At 35.6% G+C, this 25,605-nt stretch overlaps 1 protein-coding gene across 2 annotated transcripts in view; it reads right to left on the reverse strand.

Moving 5' to 3' along the window:
• SMC5 (structural maintenance of chromosomes 5) overlaps positions 1-25,605 on the reverse strand; it is a 101,204-nt gene that overhangs the window by 57,975 nt on the left and 17,624 nt on the right. For both annotated transcript variants that reach the window (XM_066257112.1, XM_066257111.1), the window contains exons 4-8: positions 17,654-17,816; positions 14,581-14,715; positions 12,962-13,102; positions 11,022-11,183; positions 10,160-10,231 (exon numbers count right to left, since the gene is read on the reverse strand). In XM_066257112.1, coding sequence (XP_066113209.1) covers positions 10,160-10,231; positions 11,022-11,183; positions 12,962-13,102; positions 14,581-14,715; positions 17,654-17,816 — 673 coding nt within the window. The remainder of the gene's footprint in view (positions 1-10,159; positions 10,232-11,021; positions 11,184-12,961; positions 13,103-14,580; positions 14,716-17,653; positions 17,817-25,605) is intronic.

Here is a 25,605-nt window from a genome sequence, read left to right on the forward strand (position 1 = left end):
GAAAAAGCCTAGTTCTTTTTAAACGTAACTATATACCACTTACCTATAACAAAGCAATTGAACTAATTGGAGAAACTCTCAAAAATGGGCAACACTTTAAATTTACAAACACAAAATTTAAATGGGCATTTCAAGCAACCTCTCTAACAAATGTAGTTGTAATCTGTTAAATTCTAAGATTCGTTCACATCTTCCCCTCCTTCTTGAATCCTTTATTGCTGCAGGTCCTCTATTCACTCAGGCACTGTACTGTCTCACACATCATTAACAGCATAATAAAATTCAGAGTACTCTGATCACAGTGCTTTTCCTATTTCCAAATCTATCACTCTAACCACCAGTAGTACTCACTCTGCTTTGTCTTGCATAATACAAGGAGAGATCATGTAGCTACTTAAATATAACTCTCTAAGGCTACTCCAAAAAGTGGTTCTCAAATTATTTATGATGAGGACTCGGTTTTCAAGTCATTAAAGTCAACTTTTATTACTTACAACAACAATAAATTACTAGCAATCATTTTGGGAAAGTTTGGCAACTCCTTGAAAAATTATAGGTACACCTATAATATTCTACTTCTAGAATATTATCAAAGAGAAATGAACGCATGTTCACACATAAATGTATATGAAATATTCATGGAAGCTTTACTGGCAATACCCCTAAGCCAAAAACAACCTAAATGTCTAGCAATCGTGAATGAATAAACAAATTAGGTCTCAAAAAAAATGAAGAAGGAAAAAAAAAACAAACACCCTGAACAGAAATTAAAATACAACATCAGAGTTTGTGGGACACAGCTAAAACAAAGATAAGGGAAGCTTATAGTATTAATGCGTACACATTAAAAGATGAAAAGTCTCAAATCAATAACCTGGACTTCTACCTCAAGAACCCCCCCCCCAAAAAAAGAGCAAAATATATCTACATCAAACAGAGGAAAGAAAATAAGATAAAAACTAACATCAATGAAATTGAAAAGAAAAATCAATGAAACAAAAAGCTGCTTCTTTGAAAAAGCATTAAAATGAACAAACCTCCAGCAACATTGACAAAACAAAAAATGATTGCTGAAGACACTACCAATATCAGGAATGAAATAGGGGTATGACTGTATAACCACAGACCTTAAAGATATCAAAAGAATGATAGGAGAATCTGTACACACATAAATTTGATAACTTACACAAAATGAACCAATTCCTCAAAAACCACTAGTACAACTCATCTAATTTGAAAGAGATTATTTGAATAGGCCTACAATTTTAAGATAAATTCATAATTTTAAACTCCCCCTTCAAAAATTTCCAGATACAAATAGTATCATTTAAGAATTATTCAGAATATTTAAAGAATTAACAATTCTACACAATCACTTCAAAAACCAGAGGAAACACTTCCCAATTAATTTTATAAAGCTAGTTATTATACTGATTGATACCAAAAGCAGACAGTACAAAACTAAAACTAAAGAAAAATATCCCTTAAAAATATACAAAAATCCTTTAACTGTTAGCCACCAGAATTCAACAGTATGTAAAAATAATTACATGTTTACACAATGAACCAAGCAGGGTTCATTTCATAAATGCAATGTTGATTTGACTGTCAAAAATCAATCACTGCAATCCATCATATTAACACACTCAAGATGAACATGTACACGATCATATCAAAGATGCAGAAAAAGCATTTAACAAAACCAACGGTCATTCATAACACATATTCTCAGAAACATAAGAACAGAGCAGAATTTTTTAAAACTTATTAAAGAACATCTATTTAAACCTACAACTAATATTACAGTTAATAGTAAAAAACTGAACGCTTTCTCCTAAAATTGGGAACAAGGCACAATGTCTACATTTACCAATCTTACTCAACAAAGTGATGGAAATTCTAGCCAGTGCAATAAGGAATGAAAAGGAAAAAATAAAAAATAAAAAACACAAATCAGAAATGATGAAATAAAGAGCTGTCTCCATTTGCAGAGGACATGACTGTCTATGTAGAAAATGCCCAGGATTTGTTTGAGGGTTAGAGATAGAGATTGACAAATAGATATTGAGGGAGAGAGTAAGGAAGAAACAAAATGAAAAATTTGGGTGTAATATAACAAAACACAATGAGGACTTCTATGCTGAAAACTATATAATGCTGCTGAATGAAATCAAAGCTCTAAATAAGTGGAGACATACCATGTCCACAGAATGGAAGACAACACAGTGAAGATTTCAATTCTCTCCAAATTGATATACACAATTAATGCAATGCCTATTGAAATGCCAGCAACATTTTTCTGTAGATATAGAAAAAACTGGAATGGGAATGGTGAAAGACCTCTGAAAATCACTCTTCCATAAAAGAAAAAAAAAAGAAAACATTGACAAGAATTGTCAAAATTAAGTTTTTCAGAATTCTGGAACTTAAGCAAAGACTTTGAACAACACAAAAAAGTGTTTATTCAAGAAATATGCCTAATTCTTAGAAAAACAGCAAGTTCTGTTGTACTTTGAGCATTACCTTATTCCTGTTACATTCTCCCCAATTCCATGCAGCCTTTTGCTTTTCCCATTTTTAAATCATTTTTACTTTTCAATTACAGTTGACACAATTATAGTAGTTTCAGGTATACATCCCAGTAATTAGACATTATGAACTTGCTAAGTGATCATCCTGATAATCTGAGACTACATAGTTATTACATTATTATTAAATATCCCTATGCTGTACTTTTATATCCCCATGTAACAACTAATTTGTACTTCTTAATCCCTTTACCTTTTTTACCCACCCTCCCCACCCTTCTTATCTGGCAACCATCAAAATGTTCTCTGTATCTATGAGTCTGTTTCTGTTCTGATTGTTCATATATTTTGTTTTAGCAATTGCTGATACAGATGTATTTACTGTCATTTATTTGTTCATATTTTTTATCATTTTTAAATTCTTCTTAAAGAAGACACTTCAACATTTTATATGCTATTTGTTTGGTGATGATAAACTCCTTTAGCTTTCTCTTGCCTGGGAAGCTCTTGATCCATTCTTCAATTCTAAATGACAGCTGTGCTGAGTACAGTCATCTTGGTTGTAAGTCTGTGCTTTTCATCACTTTAAATATTTTTTGGCAATCTTTTCTGACCTGCAAAGTTTCTATTAAGAAATCAGCTGGTGGCTTCATAGGAGTTTCCTTGTATGTAACTGCTTTTCTCTTGCTGCTTTTAAGATTCTCTGTCTTTAGCCGTTGGCAACAGCCCACAATTAAAGTGAAGTCAGCAGCCTAGAAGCCACTAGAGAGGTCAGAACAGGTTTAGAGTTCTTCCAAATTCTCATTCTCAAATAATGGTCATTATTTGATCTGTCTAGCAGTTTCCAAAAAACCTTATACTCAAGGCTTGTCTGTGACCTGACTCCGTAACTTGCATACAGCAGAACCACCTTTTCCTGAAAGCACTTGTCAAGAATAATAAGTGACAACTGTTTAATTCCACAGTTGTCTGTAGCATGATTAACACTTATGGCAAATAATAAGCTAACCAAAGCACTTCAAAAGAAAGGCTAGAGAATGGGATGCCCATAGGAGGCTTTGGAAGCTACTGGGAATCTAGAAGGCCACATTTGAGTAGAACTGTGTGCATGTCCAGGGCTGTATATATGCTCCAGAAATACCTAAGCAGGCCCCCAGCTCTGTACAACCAAAGAAGTGTCAGAGTTGTAAATCTGCACTGAAAATTAAACAAAGTGCACAATAATTATGGGGGCATTTATTCAAGAAAGACAACTAAATCTTGGTGAAAAGTAGTAAACCTGCCCAACAATGTTGAAGGTGTTCCCCAACATGCACTCAGAGACCCTCAGCAAATACTAGGAGACATACTGGTTCTCAACATTTAAGGAAATAGCTGTCCAATCATTAGCTGACCACTAAGCTAACTGAACAGACACTTTAGTAGTCACATATGACAAAGAATACAGACCTCATAGAAGTAGTTAGAAAAAGAACCCCTAAAAAGCAACAATAACATCATTAACAAACAACAAGCCTAGGGGAGAGGAGGACAATGAATTTTAGAGTTGTCTCATCATGCTATTTAAATGGTCCAGTTTCAAAAAAGAAGTAGAACACATTTAATGAAACAAGAATGACCCATACACAGAATACAAAAGAAAAAATCAGTCAAAAGAAAATGCCCCCATAAAGCCCGAGAATAGATTTAAAAAATAAAAAATTTGAAATCACTTAATGTATTAAAGGAAATCATGTCAAAAATACTAAAGGAAAGATATTCTTAATGAATAGAGAATATCAATAGAGACAGAACTTATCAAAAAGAACCAACTAGAAATTCTGGAAAAAGTTTAATACTGGAACAAAAGATTCAATAGTGGGGCTTTACAGCAGATTGAGTAGGCAAAACAAAGGATAAGATAGGTCAACTAAGATTATCAAGTCTGAGAAACAGAAAAACAAACAAATGAAGAAAAATAAATAGAATGTAGGACACCGTCAAGTATATCAAACATGCATAACAGTCTCAGGAGAAAAGAGAAAGTGGCAGAAAAAATATTTGAAAAAACAATAACTAAAAAAATTTCCAACTTTGATGAAAAACATGAATCTGCACACCCAAGAAGCTCAGTTAATTCCAAGCAGGATAAACTCAAGGAGATTCACATCTAGAAACATCACAATTAACTGTTGAAAGACACACAAAAAAAATTTGAAAACAAGAAAAAAGTAACTCATCATGTCTAAGGGATCCTCATTAACAGCTGACTTCTCATCAGAAACCCTAAAGACCAAAAGGCAGTGGGATATCACATTCAAAGTGCTGAAAGAAAATCAAGAATGGTATATCCAGCAAAACTATCCATCAAAAACAAAGGAGAATTTACTATATTCCCAGATAAACAAAATCTGAGAGAATTTTTCACCAGCAGACCTACCCTAGAAGAAATACTAAAGAAGTCTTGCAGGCCAAAATAAAAAGACTCTAGACAGAACTTGAATCTATACAAAGAAATAACACCAGGTAAACAGAAAAGGTAATTAATACACTGGTCCCTTATCTATTGCAGGGGTTAGGTTCCAGAATCCCTCGCGATAGGCAAAAATCCGTGAATTAGCAACCTTATATTCATTTTATTATTTATATATATATATTAAGGCTTTATAAACCCTCTTCACACTCTTATAAACCTTTCCCACACTTATTTTACCTCAAAATTAATTAAAATAATAAATATATAAAAATACTTATATACCACAAAATCCCACGATATAACGAAAAATCCGTGATACAAAATTAGATATATACAATTGAAAAATCAGCAATACAGTGAGACAGCGAAAAGTGAACTGCCATATGGTGAGGGAACGACTGTATAAATGTATCTGTTGTATGTAAATCTTTTTTCCTCCTATCTGACACAAAAGGGAAATACTGGGGTATAATAAAAATATATTATTTGGTCTTCACTCATTCTAAATGACTGCAAAATAGCCTCCTACTGAATCCATTGTTTTTATTTTTGCTCCACATAGTCCATTCTCCATAGGCAATCCACAGTGCTTTCAAAATAAATAAAATACTCTCTCCCTGGCTTTCAAACTTCCAGAGCCTTTTCATAGTTTCTCACTCCATTCAGAATCAACTTGAATTTCCTTTCTTTTTTCTTCAAGGATCATCTAATGTTGTCTTTGCCTAGCTTTTATCTGCTACTTCTCAGGAATAATACTGGACCAAAGAGGATAGTGAGGCAGAACTCTAAAGTGCTGAGAAAAAATTTGCAATATTCAAATTCAATATCCAGCCATATTAATATTCCAGAGTGACTGCAGAAAGGATATTTGCTGACATACAAGGACTCAGAATATCATTCTAAGAGCCTCTATAAAACACCTACAGTATAGAGCATCGGCCTAGCGTGCGGAGGACCCGGGTTCGATTCCCGGCCAGGGCACACAGGAGAAGCACCCATTTGCTTCTCCACCCCTCCGCCACGCCTTCCTCTCTGTCTCTCTCTTCCCCTCCCGCAGCCAAGGCTCCATTGGAGCAAGGGTGGCCTGGGCGCTGGGGATGGCTCTGTGGCCTCTGCCCCAGGCGCTAGAGTGGCTCTGGTCGCAACATGGCGACGCCCAGGATGGGCAGAGCATCGCCCCATGGTGGGCGTGCTGGGTGGATCCTGGTCGGGCGCATGCGGGAGTCTGTCTGTCTCTCCCTGTTTCCAGCTTCAGAAAAATGCAAAAAAACAAAAACAAACAAAAAAAACACCTACAGTAGATATCCAGCAAGAAAAATCTTCCATCTCTACTTCCTCAAAAGAGGAATCCAGAAGAAGCATGCCCAAAATAACCAATAAAACATATCAGATATAAATAAATACAACAGTAAAAAGTAACATGTCAGTAAAATTTTAAATTACTGACAAGTAAAATTTCTGATGATACTCACATAGAGTGAAGGAAAAGGAAATAAATAAGTACTAGACTAGATAAAATTATTGTCTTAAATGAAAGAAAAAAATCCTAATTAACTCTTTGTATAAAAATGTATTTTAGGCTTTAAGAATAATCAGTAGGTTTAGAATATATAACTTTAGGAAAAAGTTTAAGATCTAAGATACTTGACCAAAAGCAACAAAGTATAAAGGGGCACAGGTGGAATTAAACAAAAGAGAAAGTAGAAAACAACAGTAAATGTGACTGGTTAAACTGATTCACTGTATGAAGTGTCTCACACTAAAGAGATAAGATTTCTTTCTTTTCTTTCTTTGTTTCTCTCTTTTTTAATCAACGAGAGGAGGGGAGGCAGAGAGACAGTCTCCCGTATGCACCCCAACTGGGATCCACCCAGCAAGCCCACCAAGCGGTGATGCTCTGCCCATCTGGGCGTTGTTGCTCCATTGCTCAGCAACTGAGCTCTTCTTAGCCCCTCAGGTGGAGGCCATGGAGCTATCCTCAGCACCCAGGGCCGACTTGTCCAATCAAGCAATGGTTGCAGGGAAGTAAGAAAGAGAGAAAAAGAGAAGAGAGAGAGAAGTGAGAGGGAAGGGTAGAGGAGCAGATGGGTGCTTCTCCTGTGTGCCCTGAGCAGGAATCGAACCCAGACATCCACATGCCAGGCTGATGCTCTACCACTGAGCCAACAAGCCAGGGCTTCCTTTTCTTTTTAATTGTTTTTTTTAAGATTTTATTTATTCATTTTAGAGAGTAGAGAGAGAAGGGAGGGAGAAGCAGGAAGCATCAACTCCCATAAGTGCCTTGACCAGGCAAGCCCAGGGTTTCAAACCAGCTACCTCAGCATTCTGGATGGACACTTTATCCACTGTGCCACCACAGGTCAAGCAAGAAAAAATTTCAAAACAAGACCCAATACATATAATTTACAGTAAATAAAAGAAATCAAAACATGATGCAAAAAGAAAAAACTTTAAAATCTAGGAAGCAAAAATTAATAAATTTCAAGAAAAAACAGACAAATCTATACTCACAGGTATTAACATTTTAAAAATGAACAAATAACCTAAAAAAATATGGAAGTAGAACATTAGTGTAAATTTTATCTCCACACCTAAATAAAGACGACACATTCTTTTCAAATATATATAGAAGTATAAAACAAAATACAAAATAAAAGTCCAAAAGAGGTCTCAAAAAATTCTAATAAAGTCATAAAGCCAGAACTCTACTTAAAAGGCTTAAAAATTCCATATCCATAAAAATTAAAATAAAAACTATACAATCTTATATGAAACAATTTAAAAAATTATAAACTCTTAAATTGAAAAACAGCAAAAACACGTCAACACAGGAGATAACCAGAAAAAAAACTTTATACTGTAAAATGTATTTATTAAGAAAAGTTCTGCAAAATCATCAACAAAATAAAAAAGAAAGTTGTAGAATGTTTGGAGAAAATATTTGTAAATCATATATATATGGGGCTAATATCCAAAAGATATATATAAAAAAATTTGTGTAACTCAATACCAAAAAACCACACACAAAAATGGATTAAAACTGAGCAGATATGACTATACAAAAAAATAACCACATACATACAGATAACCAACAGGTACATGAAAAGATGCTTAATATCACTAATTGCTAGGGAAATGCAACTTAAAACCACAATAATGTATCACTTCACATCTACTAGAATGGTTTTTGTCAAGAGCCAATGATGGGGATGTGGAAAAACGGAAACCCTTGGACCCTGTTGGTGAAAATGTTAACTGGTGCCAACACTATGGAAACAGTTCAGAGGTTCCTCAAAAGATTAATAAATAGAACTATCCACTCCTGGGTAATTCAGCCGAAGAAAACAAAAACACTTAACTTACAACAGCCAAGATATGGAAACAACCTAAGTGTCCATCAATGAATGAATGAAAAAGAAAATGTGATATACACACAATGGATTAAGAAGCCACAAAAAAGAAATCCTGTCACTTGTAACAACATGGATGAAACTGAGGTCTATGCTAAGCGACATAAGATCATAGATACAGAGAAAAGATTGATAGTTGCCAGAGGTAGGGCTGGTGGATGGGTGAAATGGGTGACAAGGTTCAGGGGGTACAGTTTAAAAAATTTGTAACTATGTACAGTGACAAATGTTAACTAGACTTACTGTAGTGACCACTTCACAACATGTACAAATATCAAATCATTATGTTGTACACCTAAAAATGATATAATCCTATTTAAAAAAAGTTAAGTGAAAGAGAAGGGAACAGTAAAAGAGCTGACTCTTCTAAAAAAAAATAAATAAATTCCAGCGACTCTTAGAAGTAGGAAATGTCAAGTATAAAAGACATCACAGAACAGAATTACCCAGCTCTACCTCCTAACCCATGTCACCCATATATACCCTGAGCACATACACTGGCAACCAAGCTTCCATCATGAAAATTTAAGGTTTATTCTATAGAGAAATTAAATAATAAAGGCCTAGGACTTGAAAGTAAAGGCACAGAAAAAGGAGTGAATCTGAAAACTGGGAGATTAGTGTAACGCGTCCACTACGAGGACTGCTTTAAGTTACATATCTACCCCTACAACAGATAATTCAAAATTTAGTTTATGAATGGTCCTGGAAAATAAAATCTTACATACATTTGGGGATCTGTTAGCTAAAAATCCCACTTTCTTGCCCAATCATCCCAAAGTAATTTTGCCATCAAGTCACACCCATAAAAAAGAACTTGTAATCAGCTTTTTAATGCCCTACACAAAAACAACAGAACTCCTTATAATTTAATTACTGCTATTAAGGTAACTGAATCCCATTTTATTATTATTACCCAATTACACAATAATCACCTAGCTACAAAGATCATAATGCATATCTATGAGTAGTTTTGAGCAATTTTTCCTAATTATCCTTTGTGCAACTACAGTGTGTCCGTAAAGTCATGGTGCACTTTTGACCGGTCATAGGAAAGCAACAAAAGATGATAGAAATGTGAAATCTGCACCACATCAAAGGAAAACCCTCCCAGTTTCTGTTGGATGGTGTGGCAGCATGTGCGCATGCGCAGATGATGTAACACCGTGTATACAGCAGAGCAGCCCAAGGCCATGCCAGTTGAGATGTGGACGGTATAGAGGAAAGTTCAGTGTGTTCTGTGGCTCCCTAAATTCGAATTCATGACCAAAGTGCAAACATGAATATCGGTGCGTTTATAACAAAGCGCCACCACATAGGAATAACATTACTCGGTGGGATAGCAGTTGAAGGAAACCGGCAGTTTGGTGGAAAAACCCCGTTCTGGTAGGCCATCAGTCAGTGATGAGTCTGTAGAGGTTATACGGGATAGCTACCTAAGGAGCCCTAAAAAATCTGTGCGTGAGCCGACATTGAACTGCACTGAACAGGTATGAAACTGGGAGAGTTTTCCTTTGATTTGAGGCAGATTTCACATTTCTATCGTCTTTTGTTGCTTTCCTGTGATTGGTCAAAAGTACACCATGACTTTACAGACACTCTGTATTATACTTCCAAATATTAGTTTCCCTAATAGATTATGATAAGAAATAGAGAACGAGGAAGATCTTAGACAATTCTCAAATAAGAAGCTGTCCCAAAATCCAGGTCTGAACATAAAAATTAGGGCAAATTAGCATAATAGAAGTTTTAATATAAAATCTTACATGTTTATCTTTCCTTTCTATTACATCTTGCTTTTGTTTGCATTTTTGAGATGCCTCCTTAATATCTGTTGCCTGTAAAATGGAACCAGAAGGGGGAAATTAGCTAAAAACTAAAGCATGAGAATTATGTGCACCACTCATCTAAATATTAGGTTATCATGTAAGTTAACCCATAATGCTTTTGCATGATTTCTTCCAAACCAAATACATAATCACCACCAAAATATAACAAGTTATTTGCAAATTTATAGAAGGTATTTCTATTGATATTAAAAATAGCTGCAGCAATATGCAGACATATGTTTCTTTAATTCTTCACATTTATTTTCTCATGTTCTTTCATCTGATCCTAAAAACAATCCTCTAGGATAGCAAGGTCCATAGTTCAAACCAGTCTCAATATAATCTGATTCCAAAAATCTCACTAAAGAATGAAAGCCATAAGCATCAACATTTTTGTTATATTTTCAAAATATAGGTATTATTCTAAATGCCATCATACTATTAATTCTAAGAAACATCAAGTTTTCTGTATCACCCTTCTCCAAAAGGGTACATAATTACGAAGCCAATACAGTAAGTTCCCAAACAGAGTTCAATGTTTCTAAGAATACTACTCAGAATCCTCTTGTAATTAAAACAATTACATTTTGTTTTTCTCTTTTTATATCTTGGTTTTTCTATAAAGTAGCAACCTTCCAACAGTGATGATTAGAACCTTGAAAACGCTGTGGTGGTAGAATTTCTAGTCAAAGAACTTAAGGAACAAAAGCTACAAGTAAATCTACAAAATACTTTAAGACTTGCAAAATATTTTTTGTATGTGCTAAGATAAAAATCTAAAATTGAGCCAGGAAAGTACCTTCGCTTTAATTCGAGCCTCCAAATTATGACGCTGTGTTTCAATTTCTTCAATTCGATCTGTAATAGGAATCTGCCCGTCTTTAAGTTTTCTGACTTCGTCTTTCACTTTGTCACGAGCTAGTTTTACTTCTGCATATTCCTGACGAACATTTTCATATTCCTTGCAATTATTAAAAATATATGAGAAGTTAATGCCCTACTAGTTTAAACTAATACATATACTAAAATCAAGGTAGTGTCTAAAACTAAATCTATGAAAAGACTGTTTTTATATCCACTTGGCAGGTCTATTAACATTAACATTTGCCTTCTGAAACAACTTTAGAAACAAAGAATACCAACATGATGATTTAATGAGTCTTGATACTCACTGAACAGTTATCTCCATTGATAGTTGGGGCTCTGATATCCATCTCTTCCTGTTTCTGAAACTTATATCCTAACGGCTACTACAATGAGGTTTTCCTCTAGCCTCTCAATTAGAAGGGATACAGGAATGTATAAAGAAGGGGGAAAAAAAGAAAAACAAGGCAAAAAATTCAGTTATGAAAAATAAAAACGAAAAAATAAAGACTAAGCCCTGCATGCTGGCTCAGTGGTAGAGCATTGGCCCAATGTGTGGAAATCCCAGGTTCGATTCCTGGTCAGGACATACAGAAGCGACCATCTGCTTCTCTACCTCTCCCCTGAAGAGCGATCATCTCTCTTCTCCTCCCAAAGCCATGGCTCGAATGGCCTGAGCAAAGTTGAACCTCGACGCTGAGGATAGCTACATGGCCTCGACTTAGGAGCTAAAATGAAAATAGCTCAGTTGCCAAGCAATGGAGCAGCAGCCCAGATAGACAGAGCATCACCTGGTAGGGGGCTTGCCAGGTGGATCCCAGTCAGGGCTCATGTGGGAGTCTGTCTCTTCCTCTCTGACTCTCAATTAAAAAAAAAAAGTAAAGACAAAATGAAAATGAATAAAAAAAAACAAAGCAAAACAGAAAGAACCATCCAGGTGAAAAAGATGCTTTTCATGTCACAGAAATTAATAAAGATAAGTGGAGCACTAAAAGGGCAGTAAAGAATGGATAAGATGAAGTTAAAAAGACAAAAAAAAATAAAATAAACACAGTAAAAAGAGAAAGAAAACTATCAATCTTCGAAAGTAAAAAAAACAAAAGAAAAAAGTCAATGACCACATAAAACAAAGATATAGTAGATACAAGAGTAATAAAGGACAGAAAAAATGTAATCAAAATGAGCTAACGTAAGAAAAAAGTTTAATCGAATTGTGGAACAGGGTAGGGTGAAGTAGGGGCTGAAGGCGGAAGGAACACAAATTGAGGTACATGTTTTTTCCAATCTAGTAACAATTATTTTCATCTTAACCTTGGAACAAACATTATAGAACTTTCTCATTTACTCCGTTTCACCAACTGTAAAGAAATGCAATGAGGGAACTGAATCTCTAGCCCCACGGTAGTAAAATATAGATCACACACTGACTAGAAACGGTAATCTCAGTAAACTTACAAAGCATGTGAGTAGATTACAGTTAATATCCTTCAGCTACAGGTCTACTGCCAAACTTAATATTAGTGGCGTACTACAAGTAAATTTTCAGTGATCTGAGGACACTCAAAAATTTAATTTTTACATTCATAAACATTTTTAGATCATTAACATTTTATAAAACAAAACTATCTGTTCAAGACTAAAATCTAGACGAAATCCCAGATTTGCATCCTTAGACTTAATAAACTGTTACTTGTTATTAATAATTAATATAAACATTAATAACAGCATACAGCTATATAATAAAAAGACAGATAAATTTTATTATATGATAAAGTAAAAATGAACAAAAGCACCCAATTTGAATTTTAGTACTTCTTTGTAAGTTTTCTGCTACTTAAAAAATCACTCTTTTTGCCTCCGATAATTAAGACTTACCACCCACGGTCGTTTTGCTTCAAGCATCTCAATCAAATCTAAATGTCGCTTACGTTCATAGAACCTCTCCACATCTTGTTCATATCTTTTATTCCTCTGAATCATTTTATCTAGATATTCAGTTTTCTCCTTGCATGAGGTCTAAAATAAGTATTTATTTAAACAATTAGTTTAACAAAACAAGGACAAGAGGTCAAGTTTTTTAATAATAAAAAATTGTACAATGCTAACAAAATTTCTCAATAAAGAATTCCCTAAAAGCTCTTAAACTATGTAAAATTAACATTCAGATTAAGTTCTGGTCTTGGCTCTGTAATTAGTCATGTGACTGTAAGGAAACCCGGTCACATCACAAGCCTAGACTCTTCTTGCCTAAAGAGAAGAAGTTATTATCTGCCTCATTCATTTCAAGGACAGAAGCAATTCACATGTTACAGGTGAAAGTTCAACAAAAGCTGTAATGTGCTGTACAAATGAAAATATTATTATTAATATAGAGTGGGGCAAAAGTAGGTTTATCATTGTTCATAAAGAAAATACAATAATTAGCAAATAATAATACAAGAATAAAATCTGTGTTTTGTGTACTCACAACTGTAACCTACTTTCGTCCCACCCTATATGTTATGAACACCCATGACTTAAGGACTTAGAAATAAGAAAACTAAAATTTAGCCTTTATATTGTAAAATAACAAATACAAATATGTACATAGAATTTAGTAAAATAAATGCTTTTTTCCCCACCAGACAGTAGGTAGTTTCAGTGAGTGTTTCAGATGGGAATATTAGATTGTTTGATGTGGGGAAAGGTAAAAGAACTGATGAAGTATCTAAAGTAAGATAATATAATAACTTGTTTGGTAATTCACTCTGAATACATGTAATAATAAAAACAATGTTAAATTATAACAAAACACATATTATCAAGTATACAGTTTAAGAGAAAGCATCAGTTTACAAGATTTCTTATTATAAAAATTAAGTGAATTATTTTAGTTGCTGGGTCTTGCAAACTGATTTATTAAATAAAGCACCTTTATGAACAATATGCAAAAAACATTGTTTATTTTATTTATTTTTTGAGCAAGAGAGAGATAGGGAGGTAGATGAGAAGCATCAAGTCATATTTGCATCACTTCAACATTGGTACTAAATGTATAGTTTTCTTACACAGTCTACTCCCACACAATTAAAATAATTATCAGATCTGGTTCAACAAAGACAGTAAATTAAAAGCAATATGGTATATGTTGCCTTACCCAAAGCCTTACAGTGTTTGGCACATGGTAAGTATTCAATAAATATTAAATAAGAAAAATACTGAAAATTCTCAAGAGAAAAAAAATACTTCGTAATACTATTAGTTCCTTAAAAATTCAATTAATAACATAGTTAATGAAATAGTCAAAATTTTCAAACTTTACATTTATCAAAACCATTTTTTTTTGTCACCTAATGCAATTAATGTTAGCAATCCTGTGTGAAAAATACAATCCTAAGTGAAAAAAATATCGCAGATATATAAATTTACTCAATGAAGCAAAAATCACTTTTGGACATTTTGAGACACAAAAATCGATGTGGGAAAATAAAAATGAGTTGTCCGTTTACAAATACCTCTAGCTGTTTTTCCTTCTCCCTGAAGTTTTTGAGTTCACAGTGGTATCTGTGCATTTCTGGAGGACCAATTGACTTCTCAGTAGCTTCAAGTAGTTCAATTTTACTGAGTTTAGCAAATTCTCCAACTTTATCCTAGTGTGCAGCACAAAACTTAAAATTAGTAACTATTATCATTTATAAATCTTTAAAATATGTTTCGCTCAATGATTACACTTGTCAAGATAAAAAGAAAAAAATCTTTGTTTTGAGATGTGATCTTAATATAAACTGTCCTTTCATACATTTTTCTTTAAAATAATAAAAATAAACTTAGGTTCTAAACTGTCATTATTCTGAGAACCTTTAAAAAGTTTTTATGTGAATATCTTCTTATGCCATACACAAGAATAAACTCAAAATGGATTAAAGACTTAAATGTTAGGCTCCAAACCATACAACTCCTCAAAGAAAACAGGCAATAAAACCTCTGACATGTTTCATGTCAACAATTTTTTGATATATCTCCTTGGCCAAGGAACAAAGAAAAAGAAACAAATGGGACTACATCAAACTAAAAAGTTTTTGTACTGCAAAGGAAATCATCAACAAAATGAAAAGACAACCCAATGAATGGGAGAACATATTCATCAATAATAAGGAATTAATATCTAAAACTTATAAAGAGCTCACACAACTCACAAAACAAAAAAATTCCAATTTAAAAAATGAGCAAATAGTCTGACCAGGTGGTGGCACAGTGGATAGAGTGTTGAACTGGGACACGGAGGACCCAGGTTCAAGATCCTGAGGTTGCCAGCTTGAGTGCGGGCTCATCTGGTTTGAGCGAAGTTCACCAGCTTGGACCCAAGGTCTCTGGCTTGAGCAAAAAGTTACTTGGTCTGCTGTAGCCCCACAGTCAAGGCACATACGAAAAAGCAATCAATGAACTAAGGTGTCGCAACGAAAAACTAATAATTGATGCTTTTCATCTCTCTCCCTTCCTGTCTGTCCCTATCTATCCCTCTCTCTGACTGTCTCTGTAAAAAAAACAAAAACAAAAAAGCCACAAATAACCTGAACAGACATTTCTTCAAAGAAGATATAAAGATGGCCAACAGACATGAAAAAATGCTCAACGTCATTAATCATCAGAGAAATGCAAATTAAAACCACAATGAGGTATCACCTCACGTCTGTCAGAATGGTGATCATCAATAAATCAACAAACAAGTATTGGTGAGAATGTGAAAAAAAGGAAATCCTTGTACAATTATGGTGGGAAATTGTAAAGACACTGTGAAAAGCAATATGGAGTTACAAGAAATTAAAAACAGAACTGCCGTATGACATATGACCCAGCAATGCCACTTCTGGGAATATATTCAAAGAGATAAGAACAACACTAATTTGAAAGAGTATATGCACCCCTATGTTCATGCCAGCGCTATTTACAATAGCCAAGGTTTGAAAGCAGTCCAGGTGCCCATCAGCAGATGAGTGAAGAAGGAAATCATAGCTTTTGTAACAGCATAGATAGACCTGCAGAGTATTATGCTAAGTGAAATAAGCTAGTCAGAGAAAGACAAGTACCATATGATTTCATTTACATGTGAAATCTAATGAACAAAATAAACTAGCAAACAAAATAGAAGCAGACTTGATTCAGCAAAGAGACTAACAGCTGTCAGAGAGAGGGGTAGGGGGCAAAATGAAAAAGGTGAAGGGATTAAACAAAAACAATGAAGCACTCACAGATAACAGATAAGGGTGTGGTGATGACCGGAGGGAAAGGGGGTTGAGGGGTGGTAATAGAAGATAAAGAGGGGATCAATGATGATGAATGAAGACTTGACTTGGGATGGTGAACACACGATACAATATACAGATGACATATTAGAACTATATACCTGAAATCTATATAATTCTATGTATTAATCAATGTCACCCTAATAAATTCAACAAAAATTAAGAAAAAAGGCGACTTCTCTGGCCTCTGACCCCCGGGACCAGAGAACATCGTCCAGGAAACGCTGTACTAAATAAAGCTTTTGCTATTCCACACACACAAAAAAAAATTAAGAAAAAAATTCTTTGTCAACATCTCCAGGTTGAAAGGTTTATATATATATAATAAATAGTTCAGGATAAAAGAAAAAATAGTTCCCTGGATCGAAAGGATCATCAACCATACATCAAGTAGAATGTTAGGAGTTAAAAAAAGAAGAGGCAATTTTAAATATCTAATTCTGGAAATCATCTGACATCAGCTGATAAATGCTTTCAAATTTTAATGTTTTATAAACATATAATCAAATCATCATTTATGAAGAAAAATGAACTACAATTCAGTTACTGTTACTAGCAGCATTCAAAGACAAATTTAAGAGATATTTAATTTTAATACTCAACATGAATTACTAGAATGTTTTATTTTTACTAAACAAAATATATAAAGTTTTACAAGGCATGCCTAAAGATTTAACAGTTTCAGTATATCAAATATTTTATACAAAACCAGTGATGTTAACAAAATTTTAAGAGTGTAACAAATTGAAGCACAAAGTAATTCAAGCTACTCTCTGGACTTGAAAAAAACTCTAACTTAAAGACTTATTAATTGAAATTTTTTAAATTACTAGAAATTAGTAAGATTACACTGTAAGACAGAGATTTTCAACCAGTGTGCTGCAGGAATTTTTAAAATATGCAATACCTGACTACTTAGGGGCATTGACCTTTTCCCCCTTTTACTGCCAAATAAAAAAATCACACCAACCCAAACAATAATAGCCATCCAGTGTGAATGAATCCAAATTGTATCTATTTATTTTGTCAAATTAGCAAAAAATATATGTGTGCCGCAGAATTTTAGTAATTAGTTTATGTGTGCCATGAGATGAAGTAGGTTGAAAATAGCTGCTGTAAGAGATGACATGCTACCTTTTACAAAGAACTGTTTGTATTAAGACTGCTGTACTCAGTTTAAATAACCTTTATAAAGTCCCTGAAAAAGTATTTACATTCTTACATAGCATAAAAAGGAAACACTATATACAAAGCTCTTCCATCTTTACATTTAATTCTCTCATACCTGAGGTAGAAACTGGCAAAGATTGCCCACTTGAATATTTAAGGCTGCAACCTGCTCTTCTACTACTTTTTGAGTTGTTGCTTTTTTGTTGATGAACCAAAAGGACTGGCTTTTTGTCACATCAATCTCACGGGTAATTACAAGATTTCCAGAGGTCCTGAACCTAGTTAAAAAAAAAAAAAATTTAAAAATCTTTATATTCAAAATACATACATTATTTCAGATTGCACCAAAGGTTGCCAGTAGAATTATTATTATAATTTTTATTCCTTTTGATATTTTGGCCCCTCTAAAGAAAATGTTGACAGTTTGTTGGTAATAACACAATTTACTACACTTTTAACATTAAAAATTATTTAGACTTAAAATAAAATTAAAATATGCCTGACCAGGCGGTGGCACAGTGGACAGAGCATCGAACTGGGATGCGGAAGACCCAGGTTCGAGACCCCGAAGGTCGCCAGCTTGAGCGCAGGCTCATCTGGTTTGAGCAAAAGCTCACCGGCTTGGACCCAAGGTCGCTGGCTCAAGCAAGGGGTTACTTGGTCTGCTGAAGGCCCATGGTCAAGGCACATGTGAGAAAGCAATCAATGAACAACTAAGGTGTCGCCACGAGGAACTGATGATTGATGCTTCTCATCTCTCTCTGTTCCTGTCTGTCCCTATTTATCCCTCTCTGACTCTCTGTCTCTGTAAAAAATAAAAATCATCTTTAAAATAAATAAATAAATAAAATTAAAATAAATGCCAATACTAATTCCCAAGCACTGCCAGATGATGCACATATCTGAAGTTATTCATCCTCTTCTAATCATTATGCTATTCTCCAATCACAAGCATTGACTGCAATTCAAAATGGGTTGGTATACAAAATCAGTTAAACCTTGGAAAATCTCTCTACTTGGAAAATGTATGAATAAAACCAACTCTTGCGTATGCATTTCCAGATATCAAAACTAGCTTACCCATGGCTTCTACTCATCATGTACTCCACTATAAATTCAGAGGGGACTGTATCACACAACTATCCAGGACATTAAAGAATAAATAATCTGAAAGAAGGGTATTTACTTATTTCTTGCTTTAAGAAGTACTACTACTCCACACCTACCATCTATTCATCCATCTTCTTCACTGGGAATCAGCAGCATGAGGTAGAAAGATAAATTATTGGTATCTAATAGCTATATGACAATAATTTATAAATGTATATACAGATTATACCATAATCAGAACTCTCCAAACAGTAAAATTTTAAGACTTAAAAAAATGTAGTTTTAAACTTTCATTTCCAGTAGAGTGACTAATAAATACCCTTTTTAAATCTTCTTGCTACAATTAAAAAAAATAGATAAAATACTAAAACATCTCCATAAATACATTTATGAGTCAGCATGAAAGAGAGGAATTCTGGTCAAAATCTCAGGTAGGAATTCAGGAACGAAAAAATAAAGTGCACTTTCACCCTGTGGGCATTTGGCACACCAGATAATCTAACACATTCATTTTCATGATCTCACAGGACAGAGGTATTGCAGACAAAGCCCAGAGCTACGAAGGCAGAGAGTGTAATAGAAACCATCCCCAAAAGGCTATACCCTCAGTGTAAAAGCAAACTAGAAATACAACCCCCTTTAATCCCCCGCAGCAAGGTATCTGTCTTAAACTATGGCTTGAACTCTGAAACAAGCATAAAACCTTCCCTAAGAGTCACTAACAAGTCAGTCTCAGAGCTGCATCTTGAAGTTACAGGAGGTTCAAAAACCCTCAATCTGAGAATTCTGTACTTTGTGATCCTGGATTTAAAGTATCCAATGGTTTGTGTGTGACACAAGTTAATAAAAATGCCCGCTGTAGGAATCTATCTTTATCCTCAACTAACTCAGATAAAGTTTAGATAAAGGAGCATATATCTCACTGGCAAAACACACACATACACAAAAGCAAGGCACCAAGACTAATAACTAGCAGAAAAAAGAACCATACTGGAATTAAAGGACTCCAGAATAAAATATGTAGATTTATTTACTATATTTTATGAAAAGATCGAAAATATAACAACAAAATCTGAAAAAGAACCAAATACCACAAAAAGACATAAAAAGAAGAAAAATATGAAAGATGTTAAGAGACATGGATGACTAAGAAAACCTAACATCTGTCTAAAGAGTTCTAGAAGTGAAGGAGACAGAATGAATCAGAGGCAATATTTAAAGATTTAACAGATGACCTTTCCAAATCATAGATTGAAGAAGTTCATTAAATCCCAAACAAAATAAATAAAAAAATAAACCCACAACAAAATGTATCATCTAAAACTATAAAACACCAAAATAGAGATATAATTTCAAAAGTTTCTTGACAAAAAGAGAATTTCTATCAAAGAAACTTAGGTTCCCATGAGAAGATAAAATTATACTCTGTATGCACTGAGAAAGAACATATTAATGTGAAATTTTGTATCTAGCAAATACAGCTTTTAAGATAGAGCAAAACATCATTTTCAGACAAAAACCAATTGTTCCACCAGAAGACCCTCACTAAAGGAAACTTTAAAGAATGTCTCCTAGCACCCTGATTCTAGGCCAATTTGAGGTAACCAAGGGTACTTTGAAAAGGCTAAATGTTTTCTTCACCCAAGAATCCTCTGGGTTAGGGTTTATTCACACTCTGAGCTGGATCCTCCACGGCTTCTCTGTAGCTTGGTGATGTAACAAGACAACACCTGAGAACTCTGCCTTCATGAGACTCCCTCCTGCCTGTTACACAGGTCTTACAGTTGTTCCATGATGGGTCCTTTTGATGTGTTGTTTATGCCACACAGAGGAACTCCCATCCCTGACATTCACGATAAGAATAGGTGATGTTGTATCACGAAGAGCTTTGAGAAGAGGCTCATGAGGTAGGCTGGGGAATAGTCTACCCATTCACAGGGAACACGTGCAAAGGATTGATTCAGGACATTTGGAGGCCTGACCGGTGGTGGCACAGTGGATAGAGCGTTGACCTGGGACACTGAGGTCCCAGGTCTCAAACCCCAAGGTCAGCGTCTTGAGCATAGGATTGATAAGATCCCATGGTCAGTTGCTGTCTTGAGCCCAAGGTTGCTGTCTTGAGCAAGGGGTCAGTGGCTCAGCTAGAGCTCCCCAGTACAGGCATGTATGAGAAGCAATCAATGAACAACTCAAGTGACGCAACTATGAATTGATGCTTCTCATCTCTCTCCCTTCCTGTCTCTCTTAAGACATTTGTAGGATGGTGTCTGGGGTATGGACTTACTCACAGATGTAGCCACATACAAGTTTTGTGCCAGGTCTTGTGTTTGAGCTGCAATGCATTCAACATTCGTTCAGTGTATTAGCCAGGACTGCCATAAGACCACAATGTGAGTCAAACAACAGAAATTGATTTTTTAAGCAATTGTGGAGGTAAGAGTCCAAGATCAAGTTATCAACAGGATTGACTTCTGATGTTAGCTGTGTGTTTGTCATATATGGTCTTTATTATATTAAGGTGTTTCCCCTATTCCCTCTTTGCTGGGAGTTTCTATCATAAACATGTTGGATTTTTGCCTAATGCTTTTTCTGCATCTATTTATATAATAAAATTATTTTTACTCTTTTTATGTGGTATATCACATTATAATTGATTTGTGGATATTGAACCAATCTTGCATCCAGAGAATAAATCCCACCTGATCACGGGTATGATCTTTCTAATGTATTGGTGAATTTGGTCTGCTAATATTTTTGAGGATTTTTGCATCCATGTTCATCAGGAATATTGGCCTATAGTTACTGTTTTTTGTAGTATCTTTGTCTGGTTTTGGTATCAGGGTAATGCTGGCCTTATAAAAACGAATTTGGGAGCTGTCCCTCCTCTTCAAGTTTTTGGAATACTTTAAAGAAGGGTAGATAGGTATTAATTCTTCAACTATTTGGTAAAATTCACCTGTGAAGCCATTTGGTTCAGGGCTTTTGTTTTTGGAGTGTTGATTCCTTACTCAATTTTTTAAGTAGTTATCAGTCTCTTCAAGTTCTCTGTTTCTTCCTGACTCAGACCTGGATGATTCTATTTTTCTAGGGATTTATTCATTCTAGGTTGTTCACTGTGTTGGTATACAATTTTTTGTAGTAGTTTTTTATAATCCTTTGTATTTCAGTTATGACAACTGCTATTTCTCCTCTTTTGTTTCTAATTTTATTTGGGCCCTCTGTTTTTTTACCTTGATAAGTCTGGCTAAAGGTTTATTAATTTTGCTTACCTTTTCTAAAAACCAGCTTTTGATTTCATCGATCTTTTGTATTGTATTTTTTTCACTTCGCCTTGCTTTTCATTGTTTCTTGCATTTGTTTTCTTCCCTTTGGGATGTTTCTGCTAGGTTAACTGTGGTCGGCAAACTCATTAGTGAACAGAGCCAAATATCAATAGTACAACGATTGAAATTTCTTTTGAGAGCCAAATTTTTTAAACTTAAACTATATAGGTAGGTATATTCCGTATCGAGGTAGCGCCTGCACTTGGTATTTTGTGGAAGAGCCACACTCAAAGGGCCAAAGAGCTGCATGTGGCTTGCGAGCCGCAGTTTGCCAACCACTGGCCTAGACTTTCAGACTTGACATCATGGGACTGCTCCTTTCTTTGGGCTGGGCTGTCTGAGTTTGTGTTCACACATTGTTTCTGAGTTTGAGTATCAGGAAGCAGAGGCTGTATAATGGAGGCTGAGATGTGAAGAGACCAGGACTTTGTCTAGGTATTGTTCATTGTGGGCCACTGAGGTGGCCATTACTCAAGAGTGGGTAAGGTGACTGCAAACTTCTAGTTAGAAGTAGCCAAGCCCAGACGGGCTCAAAACATGTCCCAGGATTCCATGGCACTGACATCCACAGTGTAATAGCTCTGAAAGCTGAAATACCCAAGTTCTCTGGCTTACCAAAGAGTAGGTATGCTTAAAGTCAGACAGCCCTGGGAGTGAGTCTTGCCTTGTCATTCACTGGCTGAGCAGTCTAGAACAAGTTATTTCAAATTTCTGAGCCACAACTTTCTCATTTATAAAGTGGGGATAATATTTATCTCATAAGGTGGCTGTATGGATTAAGTGAAAAAAAAAAACAAACAGGCACAGCATTTGACATTTAAAAAATCTAAAAAATAACAGCTATTATTTCATACATCTTGGTTCTACTCCAAGCAATGCTAGGGTTTCTTTCCAAAAAGCATCAAATGTTTATTTTCATTATTAGTACTTGATCAAACTCTGATGATCTAGCATTGGGGGGAAAATGGTCCTTTACTGCTTGGATTTCTCTTATAGAATCGTGAACAGAATTGTGCATTTGTCTTCGTGGTATATGGGAATCTCTGAATCACGCAAGTAATTAAGTCACACTAGGGTTAAGGCAGGGGACAATGCCTCATGTTTAAAATGGGTAAAACTGCTTTCTTATTTCTCTCCCTTGTTAACGTTTAGATAGCTTACACCAAATGAGGCAGCCATGAAGGTCTCAGGGCCCTGCAATGACCTCTCAGTGAGCCCTGCTGACACCCAGGATGTCAGTGCTGAAAGGGATACATGTACACTACTTATCAGCAGTGTGGGAAATCAGAGGCACAGGAGGTAAAGCCAGCCACTCAAGACTGTGTGGCTGGCGCTGAAGTATAGAGAGACCTCAAAGACATTACCCAAGGTTCTTGGTGTATGAAAAAATGAAAACAGGTCCTGGCTGGTTGGCTCAGTGGATGAGTTACAGCCCAGCATGTGAAAGTTCTGGGTTCGATTCTCAGGGCACACAGGAGAAGTGACTGTGTGCTTCTCCACCCTTCCCCTTCCTCCTCTCTCTCTCTCTTTTTCCTCCTGCAGCCATAGCTCAAATGGTTTGAGCAAGTTGGCCCTGAGTGCTGAGGATGGCTCTGTGGCCTCCAGCTCAGGCACTAGAATAGCTTGGTTGCTGATCAGTGGAGCTGCGCCCCAGATGGGAAGCATCGCCTGGTAGGGGACTTGCCCGGTGGATCCCAGTCGGGGTGCATGCTGGATGGAGTCTGTCTTTCTGCCTCCTTGCCTATCATTGAATTAAAAAAACAAAAAACAAAAAACTGCAACAACAACAAAAAAACCAGTCCTGCTGGCAGCCAGACTATGATATGCTCAACAGAACAAAGACAAGGCCCATGGAATTGAAACAATGTGCTCAATGTGCTACAAGGACTCTCCACATCCATCCATGTTTCAATAATAGAGGAGGCTGCTCTGAAACTAAAAATGGAACTAAGCATTTCCCTTTCTAACCAACAGGTTGGCTAATGGTCACTGGTTAGATTATTTGAACTAGTCCTTCCCTCCTTCCCTTCCTTTCTTTCTTCCTTCCTTCACAGGGACAGACAGACAGGAAGAGAAAGAGATAAGAAGTATCAACTTGTAGTTATGGCACTTTAGTTGTTCATTGATTGTTTCTCTGATGTGCCTTGGGGGCGGGGGTCTGCAGGGGCTCCAGCGAAGCCAGTGACTGACCCCTTGCTCAAACCAGCGACCTTGGGCTCCAAGCCAGTGTTTTTTGGGCTCAAGCGAGTGACCATGGGGTCATATCTATGATCCCACACTCAAGCCAGGTGAGCCCATGCTTAAGCCGGTAACCTTGGGGCTACAAACCTGGGTCCTCAGCGTCCCAGGCCTACACTCTAGGCCAGTGGTCCCCAACCTATTTTGGGCCATGGACCAGTTTAATGTCAGAAAATATTTTCACGGATCGGCCTTTAGGGTAGGACAGATAAATGTATCACATGATCAAGACAAGCATCAGAGTGAGTCTTAGACGGATGTAACAGAGGGAATCTGGTCATTTTTTAAAAATAAAACATCGTTCAGACTTAAATATAAATAAAACGGAAATAATGTAAGTTATTTATTCTTTCTCTGCGGACCGGTACCAAATGGCCCACAGACCGGTAGCGGGGTTGGCCAGTCCCGGGGGTTGGGGACCACTGCACTAGGCCACTGCCTGGTCAGGCAGTAGTTTCTTCCTTAAGAAAAAAAATAGCCTTGGTGATTCATTGTAGAAAATCAACAGTACTTAAGACCTGCACCCATACATAATGGGGTTTCAAAATTTAAATATTATTACTCCCTCTGCATTTTATACATATATACACACACAGTTCACTTAGTATTTTTTTTTAGTTTCAGTATCTGAGAAACCACTGCGATCAATCAACAGTCCCCAAGCTAACCTAGGAGTACTCTGACAATCTTTTTAATGGAGATATGATTGACATAACATATAATACACCACTTTTAAGTATACAAATTTTTTTATTGTGGGAAAATATACACAGTATAAAATTTATCATTTTAACCATTTTAAGGTAGACAGACACTTAAAGAACATATGCATCAACAGTTTGACATATTCACAAGGCTATGCAAATACCACCATGATTGTTGCATCACCCCAAAAAGGAGCCCATACCTGTTAAGAAGTCACTCCCCATTTCTCTCCTCCTCCCATACACCAGGCAACCACCAATCTATTTTGTCTGTATGGATTTGCCTATTGAATGTTATATAAATGAAATTAGACTATAGTCTTGTGCATCTGGCTTCTTTCACTACGTATAATGTTTTTAAGGTCCACCCAAGCAGCAGGATCTATCAGGATTGCACTGTTCTTCATGGTTGAATACTATGTCATTGCATGGATATATCAAATTTTGTTATATAATGGACTTTTGAGTTGTTTATAATTTTTCTCTATTAAAATTAGAAAAAAGCTAATTTTGTGTGAATAAGCCAACATTCTCTAGAATAGTAACCAGATCAAAGAAGAGTTGTTATTTAAAATCCTATTTTGGCAGGTACACTGCCAAATAGGATATATTACTTATACTCCCACAAATCGGGAATGACAGGATTAACTTTCCGACACCTTCCTATTACTGAATTTTATTTTTAAACTCTT

This window comes from Saccopteryx bilineata, chromosome 2, assembly GCF_036850765.1.
Source record: "Saccopteryx bilineata isolate mSacBil1 chromosome 2, mSacBil1_pri_phased_curated, whole genome shotgun sequence".
Taxonomy (NCBI): Eukaryota; Metazoa; Chordata; class Mammalia; order Chiroptera; family Emballonuridae; genus Saccopteryx; species Saccopteryx bilineata.